The 9799-nt window shown below is 42.5% G+C and overlaps 1 protein-coding gene across 1 annotated transcript; it reads left to right on the top strand.

The window, feature by feature from the left end:
• Positions 1-222: 222 nt before the first annotated feature.
• Positions 223-5893, top strand: RPL14 (ribosomal protein L14). Its single transcript, XM_065397948.1, has 6 exons — positions 223-314; positions 1434-1535; positions 3472-3566; positions 4448-4547; positions 5002-5055; positions 5792-5893. Exons 1-6 carry the CDS (start codon positions 312-314, stop codon positions 5852-5854), a joined length of 417 nt encoding a protein of 138 aa, XP_065254020.1. The 5' UTR covers positions 223-311; the 3' UTR covers positions 5855-5893.
• The last annotated feature ends 3906 nt before the right edge of the window (positions 5894-9799 follow it).

Consider the following 9799-nt stretch of genomic DNA (forward strand, 5'->3'; position numbering starts at 1 on the left):
TCACGCATGCGTACAAAGGATGAGGTAAAAATCTTGACCCGCCCACCGCGATTGTTTGGCAGGCATGCCTATTGGAGGAGGGGCGGAAACGATTCCCTGCGACACCCACCGGAACCGCCTGGTGCGCATGCGCACTTAGTAAGGCAACTCTCCCCACCTCCTGTCGTCCTCGCCCTCGCAGGAGCATGCGCATCTGGAGCGCGAGCTTGCACCCACCTTCTCCAGCGCGGGCGCATGCGCAGTAGGGAATCGGAAGCGGCGTCCGGGCTCAGCGGAAGCCGCTCGCTCCTTTCTGCTCGCGGGCGGCCATCATGGTGAGTGCGTGCGGCCGCGGCCTCCGCCACCAGCCCGGGAATCCCTCACCCGCCAGCCCGGCGCGGCGGGAGTGGGCCCCGGCAGGGCGCTGAGCCGCCTCCTCCCAATGACCGGAGCGGGGCCGGGGCGCGGGGACCCCGGGCGGGAGCCCCCGTGGCAGGGCAGGGCGGGGGCCACCCCGCTCCGGGAACGTGTTCTGCGGCGCGGGGCTCGGCCACGTCTCCACTGGTGCCTGCTGCCCCCCCCCCCACCGAGGGGAGCCCAAAGCTCCGGTCCGTTGGCGGGGCCGGTGGTCGGGTGAACCGCAGGGCCGGGCTTAGGGTGACCAGATGTCCCGATTTTATAGGGACAGTCCCGATATTTGAGGCTTTTTCTTATATCGAAGCCTATTACCCCCCACCTCCGTCCCGATTTTTCACAGTTGCTGTCTGGTCACCCTAGCCGGGCTGCCGTTGCCACATTTTGCACAAACCTCCCTCCCCCCAAGCTGAAATGGGTCCGTCCCCCCCAGCCCGTAACGCGGGGAGCGAGCGTGCGTCTCCCGCGCCACCTCCTACCGGCACCGTCAGCACTGAGTTTATAGCCAGATACCTCCCTCCCCCCCCCGCACATCCAGCCGTGAGCTCTGAGGGGCATATTCCACCTCCGACCCTTCGTGTGGGGGCTGCCGCCGAGCTGGTCCCACCCCCGCGCAGACCAGTGCTTGCCTCCCATCCCTAGGGATAGTATAGATTCCCTTCCTAGCAGGGCAGGGGAATAGGGGATGCAGTTTGCTTGGAGTACCATTGACTCCTGACCGAAATGCAAGTGAAATTGTGGGCGCCGTTTGTCTGTCCCCTGGTTTCCCTTCTCCTGTAGGGGCCCCTCTCTCTTACCTGAGCCTACCTCTGACAAGAAGGATTTTCAAATGGGATGTACAAAACAGAAACACAAGACAAGAAGGAATAGCTGCAGATTCTGAAATCTAAACTGAAACTGGTCTGAAAGTGCTAGATCTCCTATCCCAGGCCATGGGGCAAAACGGCCCCTGCAATTGAAGGTTTTGTAGATAGCGATTCCTGGTTTTGGTCATACTACTTTTATTCAGACTCTTAATTTCAGTAAAACATTTCTTCCAGGTGTTCAAACGTTACGTTGAGATTGGCCGAGTTGCCTATATCTCCTTTGGGCCACATGCTGGCAAGCTGGTGGCAATTGTGGATGTTATTGACCAGAACAGGGTAAGCTCAGAGACCTGTAGTCTTTTCCTCTCCCCGATTTTTTCATTCTCTATTTTAAAGGTATTTTTTGTACAATATTAAAATACTTCAGTTTTCCATATATCAATTTTTCCAAGGGGCTTACAGTGTTAAGGAAAATGGAATACAAATACTCATGTGTACTGCATGCTTTACAATTAATCTTTGTACGGAAACTCTTGTTTCCCCTCTCAGGATCAATAGTAAGGATAAGAAGGAAGGCCCTCTAATGCAGGGGTAGGCAACCTATGGCATGTGTGCCAAAGGCGGCACACAAGCTGATTTTCAGTGGCACTCACACTGCCCAGGTCCTGGCCACCGGTCTGGGGGGCTCTGCATTTTAATTTAAATTAAGCTTCTTAAACATTTTAAAAACCTTATTTACTTTACATACAATAGTTTAGTTATATATTACAGACTCATAGAAAGAGACCTTCTAAAAACATTAAAATGTATTACTGGCACGCGAAATCTTAAATCAGAGTGAATAAATGAAGACTCGGCACACCATTTCTGAAAGGTTGCCGACCCCTGCTCTAGTGGATCAGTAACTGGTTAAAAAACAGGAAACAAAGGATAGGAATAAATGGATAGTTTTCAGCATGGAGAGAGGTAAATAGTGATGTCTCCCAGGGATCTGTAGTGAGATAGTTAAGTGCAAAGCAGACTGCGAGGAGTTACAAAGGGGTCTCAAAACTGGGCTACAAAATGACAGATGAAATTGAATGATAAATACAATAAACATAGTCCTAACTATACATACAAAATGATGGGGTCTAAATTAGCTGTTACCACTCAGGAAAGAGAGCTTGGAATCATTGTGGATAGTTCTTGGATGGAAAACATCCACTCAGTGTGCAGTGGCAGTCAAAAAAGCTAACAATGTTAGGAACCGCAAGGAAAGGGATAGATAATAAGACAGTAAATATCATGTTGCTATATAAATGCATGATACACCCACACCTTGAATACAATGCAGTTCTGGTTGCCCCATCTCAAAAAAGATATATTAGAATTGGAAAAAGTAATCAAAAGGCAAGAAAAATGATTAGGGAATGGATCATAAGAACATACTACTTCACACAATGTACAGTCAACCTGTGGAACTCGTTGCCAGGAGATGTTGTGAAGGTCAAAAGTATAACTGGGTTAAAAAAAGAACTCTAGATAAGTTCCATGGAAAATATCAATGGCTATTTGCCAAGACGGTCAGGGATGCAACCCCATGCTCTGGGTGTCCCTAGTTTCGGTCAGCTTCTGATGGACGGGATGGATCGCTCGATAAATTGCCCTGTTCTGTTCATTCCCTCTGAAGTACCTGGCATTGGCCACTGTCGGAAGACAGGATACTGGGCTAGATGGACCATTGGTCTGGGCCTGTATGGCCATTCTTGCGTTCATATCTTTCTAAAAGGAGCTGAATACCTGTATTGGATTCTTGTGATTGACAGAGGGACACTATCTCCAAACTCATCTCATCACAGTTTCTGTTCTTTTTTGTTTGTTTGTTTAATTTTTCCGGTCTCTTATTTGTACTCATTTTCGTTAACGTTTTGCTTCCTGAGTCTCCCTGCTCACCTGACTGAGCCTGTAGTCCTATATATATGAACTGTTCCTACTTGCATTAGGGAGGGGGAAGTTGCACAGAAGTTTTCTGCATCTTTAGTTGCACCTGTGCGAGAACATGCGTCTCCCTTGGCCTTCTGTGTTGGGGAAACAATGCTTTAAATAAATGCTAGTTGATCTTGCCATAGAGTTTGGGTAGTGTACTCCACTCTTGTTATGTTCTCCAGTGTTCCAAATGCATAGTGCTCTCCTCCAGTTTGTAACACTTTCTTCATTTGAAAGTAACTTTCTGTAGTCTGTCATAGTATATTGGAAAAATGTTAGTGAATCCATTCAATCACTCTTGTTCTAGGCGCTAGTTGACGGCCCCTGCAGTGGTGTAAGAAGGCAGGCTATGCCCTTCAAGTGCATGCAGCTAACCGATTTTGTACTCAAATTCCCACACAGGTGAGTTGTCTTTCCTTTTGGCTGTTTAAACTTGACTTAATGTGAAGCTAATTTACATGGTCTTTTTGTAATTTTGTTTCTAAATTTTAGAAAAGATCATATGGATGTATAGGTGTTTTCTTAAGTTATCCCCAAAGTCTAATCATCTTTCATAATGTACTAAGTGATTTAATGATGTGTGTGCTGTTAAGACCTAGCAGATCATATAATCATGGTTAAATGTATTGGATTCATTGCTATGAGTATTGACAGTGTGATTGACAAGTAGCAGAATTGACTGAGGCAGATACTAGCCCGTATTACTTACAAGGAAAAGTTATAAATGAATTACAGTAATGCATAACTTCATGCGTTGTCTCCTAAACAATAGACTATGGCTACATATTCAAAGTGAAGTATTCAATATGTTCTTTATTTGAAGAACTATATACCCTATTTGTAGTTGGATTGAATTCCAAGTCTTTTCTCTCCAGCTTCTGTGATCTATAAAATCACTAAGCCACAATCACTATTGGGTACTACTATGAGACCTACTATGCTGATAAAAGCTTCCATAACTTTGAACTCATAACTTCTGTTTTTTACTAACCATTTTAGATGAATGCCAAGAGAATAGTATCCCAGTGTATCTTTCTAGATTGCCCCTCCCTTCAATCCTAACTGCCAACACAAGAAGGAAGTTTTAGTATACTTTTACAGGACTTTGATTAAATTTGCTCTGTGTTTAACACCTTTGACATGTACTAACGATGTAACCTGTCTACTTGGTATTTGACTTCACTTACTTAAAATTGAAAGCTGGAGCAGCACTGAAGGAGTTGATTTGTGTATGATGATAATGCAAATAATGTTGATATATGACATTGTTTGTTTAAATGCAGTGCTCGTCAGAAGCATGTGCGAGTTGCCTGGGAGAAAGAAAATATTAATGAAAAATGGACAGGTACAAGGTGGGCAAAGAAGATTGAAGCCAGAGAAAAGGTATGTTTGATCTTCAGTGTGATATAAAATACTCTGCACTTAGCATGTTACTAAAGTTATCAGATATAATCTAGTAGAAAAATTGAGATTAATGTTGCAGAGTAAGACTAAAGGCAGAGAAAACATGGGTTGTCAAGTTGTAATGTAAATTGTGTTGTTGAAAATCAAATGGTTTTACCACTAAATTTAATCATCTATTTTTCTGCTTTGCCATCTCTACAAAATGTTTTTTGTCTGTTCTCTGCATCATCAGACAGTCCCAGCTATGGAGATAAATGGCATGTACGCTGATTTGTAAATTCATTTTAGTGGTGGTTTGCAAAGTTCTTTTGCGTTGTCTGGCTGAAAAGCACAAAATATATTTATTTTTGCAATGTTACATTTAACTGTTTAAGGAATTAAACACGGAAGATTTTAGTTAACTTTTAACTGAAGTGCAAATTTTCTTCAACAGAAAGCCAAGATGACAGATTTTGATCGCTACAAGGTCATGAAGGCAAAGAAAATGGTAAGTGGTTACATGTATAGCTGTCTTTGGATAGTTGATTTGTGGTGTTTTAAAAGCAAATCTAGCTCTTTATTCTGAATCAGATTCAAATACATAATTCCTTATACTAATTTTTCTGTTCATTTTGGACTCAGACTTGCAGAAAACTAGAGAAGCAATATAAATTTGCCCTTTGAGTTAGCTGATGCTTGTTCATCGCTATTTTTCTTTTTAAACACTTAATTCAAGTTCAGTCTATATTTCTCTCCTTTAACTCCATGCTAGTCTTCAAGGCTATGTACCAGACATCTCTACGGTTGAGAACTGAAGTTGTCTCCAAAGTTCATTGATCCTTTGTGAGGGATTGCTGTTGACAATATGAAACACTACTTTCCCTCTTTTTCTCAGAGCCACACATTGCTTTAATAGCAATGCTGCCAAACTGTGCAAAAATAAACTGAGTAGGAGTCTCACTCAGACTTGTAGCAGGGCACTACAAGTAGGCTACCAGTCTGACAGCAGTCCTTTGCCACTTGGGCCATCGAAGTGTCTGAAATATGTCACACCACTATATATAGTGATGTGATATCTTTCTGCGATTTCAGTAAAACCTACATCTGCCGACCAAAGAGTGATTATGCTAAAAAGGAGAGAATTTGAAAACCCAGAAAGTCATGAGTAGCACAGATGTATATAGATTGTTCATTTGCTGCTCTTATTAGACTTAATGTTACAAAATTATTTCTTTAATTTACAGAGGAACAGGATCATCAAGCATGAAGTAAAGAAGCTCCAGAAGCAATCTTCAAAAAAAGCATAAACTGTCAGTAATCAAATAAAGTTCCAGTTTAATATACAATTAGTGTCTGTCTTTGTGTTGTAATATTTACAAATATTAAGGTAATGTCTGTATATATATCACTTAGGGTCTTACACAACAATAAGTAACTGCCTGAGCAATTTACCTTGCTATGAGTTGGCAGTGCTCAACACATCACGAGAGCAGGCCCTAAACCAGCAATGAGAAATGAGTTAGTTACTGCTGCTCACTTTTCATGTGCTTCTGGATTACAGTACCTATTATGTTGCATACCCAAGTTAATAGTAAATAGCTGTTAAAATCCTCAAATATATTTTATAGCAATTTGCTATGGAAAAAATGTAGCATTGATGAAGCTACTTTACAAAAAATCATACTTGAAACACAGGATTATTGGAGTAGAGAACTGTCTTTTTGTACAAATCCAGGGTGTCGGTTAAAGTGTGAATAGTTGTCTCTGTATGAAGCCAGAGACAACCCCTGCCCTGCAGAATGTAAAACCTGTGTAAGTGCTAATGTTTTTGCATTCTTTTTAAAGGCTCAGACAAATAAGAAATATTCATGGTTAAATTCTATTCTAAAATACGTCATACTTCAAAATTTACTTCCACTACTCTCCTAAAAGGTGTAGCTCTGGCCTCAAATACTTCAGAATTCTAGGAATGTCTAGTGACCAGATAAACACTTGTCCTGTGTGGGCAGAATTTTATACTGAATAAAATCATGTTATTAGGTAAACAACTTCTGGAAACTATTTAAAGAGACACTAACTTAAAATCTAGTTGCTTAAAGTTAAATGTATTTTCTGTTACTACAATTGTCCACTAGGCTATTTGTTTTACAGGACCATTTTCTTAATCTTAATTTTTTCTCTCCGATCGATGTAGAAAAAGCATGTACAAACAAGAGAAACTAAGGACTGTGGGGAGGAATGAAATTGCCTATCTGTTGAAGAATTGACTTTTCCCTGTTGTAGTTATTAAAAAAAAAAAAAAAATCAGGTAAATGATTTTTGTGTTTTGTCCATTTTAATGGTAATTGAAATGCATACTGAAGGCATCTATTTGGTCTACTGCAACAGTAGCAGTTTATCAGAGCTTTCTAGGTCATCAATGGGAAAGATTGACAGCTGCAGAGGTACAATTGAAAGAACTATCTCCCAGGTTCATACTGAAAGGTGAACTGTCAGGCTGGAAGGAGCTTACTAGTGGAGTTCCTCAGGGATCAGTTTTGGGACCAATCTTATTTAATCTTTTTATTGCTGACCTTGGCATAAAAAGTGGGAACGTGCTAATAAAGTTTGCGGATGACACAAAGCTGGGAGGTGTTGCTAACACAGAGAAGGACCGGGATATCATACAGGAAGATCTGGATGACCTTGTAAACTGGAGTAATAGTAACAGGATGAAATTTAATAGTGAAAAGTGCAAGGTCATGCATTTAGGGATTAATAACAAGAATTTTGGTTATAAATTGGGGACACATCAGTTGGAAGTAACAGAGGAGGAGAAGGACTCGGAGTATTGGTTGATCACAGGATGACTATGAGCCACCAATGTGATATGGCTGTTAAAAAAAGCTAATGTGGTTTTAGGATGCATCAGGCGAGGTATTTCCAGTAAAGATAAGGAGGTGTTAGTATTGTTATACAAGGCACTGGTGAGACCTCATCTGGAATACTGTGTGCAGTTCTGGTCTCCCATGTTTAAGAAGGATGAATTCAAACGAACAGGTACAGAGAAGGGCTACTAGGATGATCCGAGGAATGGAAAACCTGTCTTATGAAAGGAGACTGAAAGAGCTTGGCTTGTTTAGCCTAACCAAAAGCAGGCTGAGGGGAGATATGATTGCTCTTTATAAATATATCAGAGGGATAAATACCAGGGAGGGAGAGGAATTATTCAAGCTTAGTACCAATGTGGACACAAGAACAAATGGATATAAACTGGACATTAGGAAGTTTAGACTTGAAATTAGACGAAGGTTTTTAACCGTTACAGGAGTGAAGTTCTGGAACAGCCTTCCAAGGGGAGTAGTGGGGGCAAAAGACATATCTGGCTTCAAGACAGCTTGATAAGTTTATGGAGGGGATGGTATGATGGGATAGCCTCATTTTGGCAATTAATTCATCTTTGATTATTAGCAGGTAAATATGCCCAATGGTCTGTGATGGGATGTTAGATGGGGTGGGATCTGAGTTACTACAGAGAATTCTTTCCTGGGTGCTGGCTGGTGAGTCTTGCCCACATGCTCGGGGTTCTACTGATCGCCATATTTGGGGTCGGGAAGGAATTTTCCTCCAGGGAAGATTGGCAGAGGCCCTGGAGGTTTTTTGCCTTCCTCTGCAGCATGGGGCACGGGTCACTTGCTGGAGGATTCTCTGCACCTTGAGGTCTTTAAACCACGATTTGAGGACTTCAATAAATCAGACATAGGTTAGGGATTTGTTACAGGAGTGGGTGGGTGAGATTCTGTGGCCTGCGCTGTGCAGGAGGTCAGACTACATGACCATAATGGTCCCTTCTGACCTTAAGTCTATGAATCTAGGTTATTAGCTATTCTGTAACCATCTAGGACATGTGTAACAATTAGCATATACCCAAATCACAACCCCTAGGATTTGTTCAGTGGTTATACTGGAACATAGGGCTACGTTTTGCACAATTCTTCACTTTTCACAACGTTGCTTTAATTTCTTCCCATTAGCTCTTCACTGGTATTTTAATAGAAACAGCCATCAATGTTTTCCAAAGACTGATTCTAATGTGGAAATACCTACTGTTAACTCTACTGTGGCAAAGCTGCCGTGACAGTGGGAGAAAGGGTGGTCCAGTGGGTAGAGTGCTAGCCTGGAACTTGAGACCCAGATTCAATTTCTTGTTCCATCAGACTTCATGGGTGACCTTCACTAAGGCCCACTGTGGCATCACAACGATGGTAGTGTAGTGGCATAGATGCTTCCTATGTCCATGGAAGGGGTTTTTCCATCTATGTAGATTCATCCACCTCTCGGAGAGGCAGTAGCTAGGTGGACAGAATAATTCTTCTGTCAACTAGCTGCCTCTACATTAGGGATTAGGTCGACCTAACTATGTTGCACAGGATGTGAAATTTTTCACAGCCCTGAGTGACCTAGCTAGGTTGAACTAATTTTTAAGTGTAGACCAGCCCTGGGTCTCTGAGTCTCAGTTCCATAGCTGTAAAATGGTGATACAGCACTTTCCTACCTTCCAGGAATGTTGAGGATAGATACATTAAAGATTGTGAGGTACTATGGTAATGGGGGCCATAAAGTACCTTAGATAAGGTACTTAGTGTACACCTCAACTTGCAAAACCAAAAAGACCCCCCAAAACTGCAGCAGCGAGTCTGAGCCCCGGTGAACTGATTTGGGATTGTGCTGTGGGGTTATAAATAGTAAATGTTTGGGCTTATGCTGGAGCCCAGGCTCTGAGACCCTCCACACTGGCCGGATTTCAGAGCCCGGGCTCCAGCCTGAGCCCGAACAACTATGCTGCTATTTTTACCCCTATACTGCAATTCCCAGGAGCCTGAGTCAGTTGCCTGGGCTCTGATGCTCTCCTCCATAGGTCTCTTTTGGCCATGTGAACATACCCTTAGACTCGTAATACCTTTGCTGTTGACGGTGTCTTCAGTGAGTTGACAGCAGGGGAATGAAGAATCCAGCCTTCATTTTCATTCATAGCTAATAGAAAATAAACTGAAGCCCAGGCTCAAACCTTATCCATTTTTGTACGGTGGTTGTACCGGCCTTTGTGCAGTGCTAAGTACTACTAGCATTTGCACTTCAAGCCGCGTTCGTCACTATTAGAAAAATTAATGTTTTACCACTTTTGACGCTTTCAGTAGCTATTGCTGTTTTTGTAGCAATACCCTGCCTTTCTGTAAAACGCAAATTCTGTGATGCTGGTGTGTTGACTGCAC

The sequence above is a fragment of the Emys orbicularis genome, chromosome 2 (assembly GCF_028017835.1).
Source record: "Emys orbicularis isolate rEmyOrb1 chromosome 2, rEmyOrb1.hap1, whole genome shotgun sequence".
In the NCBI taxonomy this organism is placed as follows: domain Eukaryota; kingdom Metazoa; phylum Chordata; order Testudines; family Emydidae; genus Emys; species Emys orbicularis.

Bases quoted from the DNA above. Each gene is read 5' to 3' on its own strand.
- RPL14 (XM_065397948.1), top strand. The intron at 4,548-5,001 runs GTATGTTTGATC...TTTCTTCAACAG, and splicing joins AGATTGAAGCCAGAGAAAAG to AAAGCCAAGATGACAGATTT. The intron at 5,056-5,791 runs GTAAGTGGTTAC...TTTAATTTACAG, and splicing joins TCATGAAGGCAAAGAAAATG to AGGAACAGGATCATCAAGCA.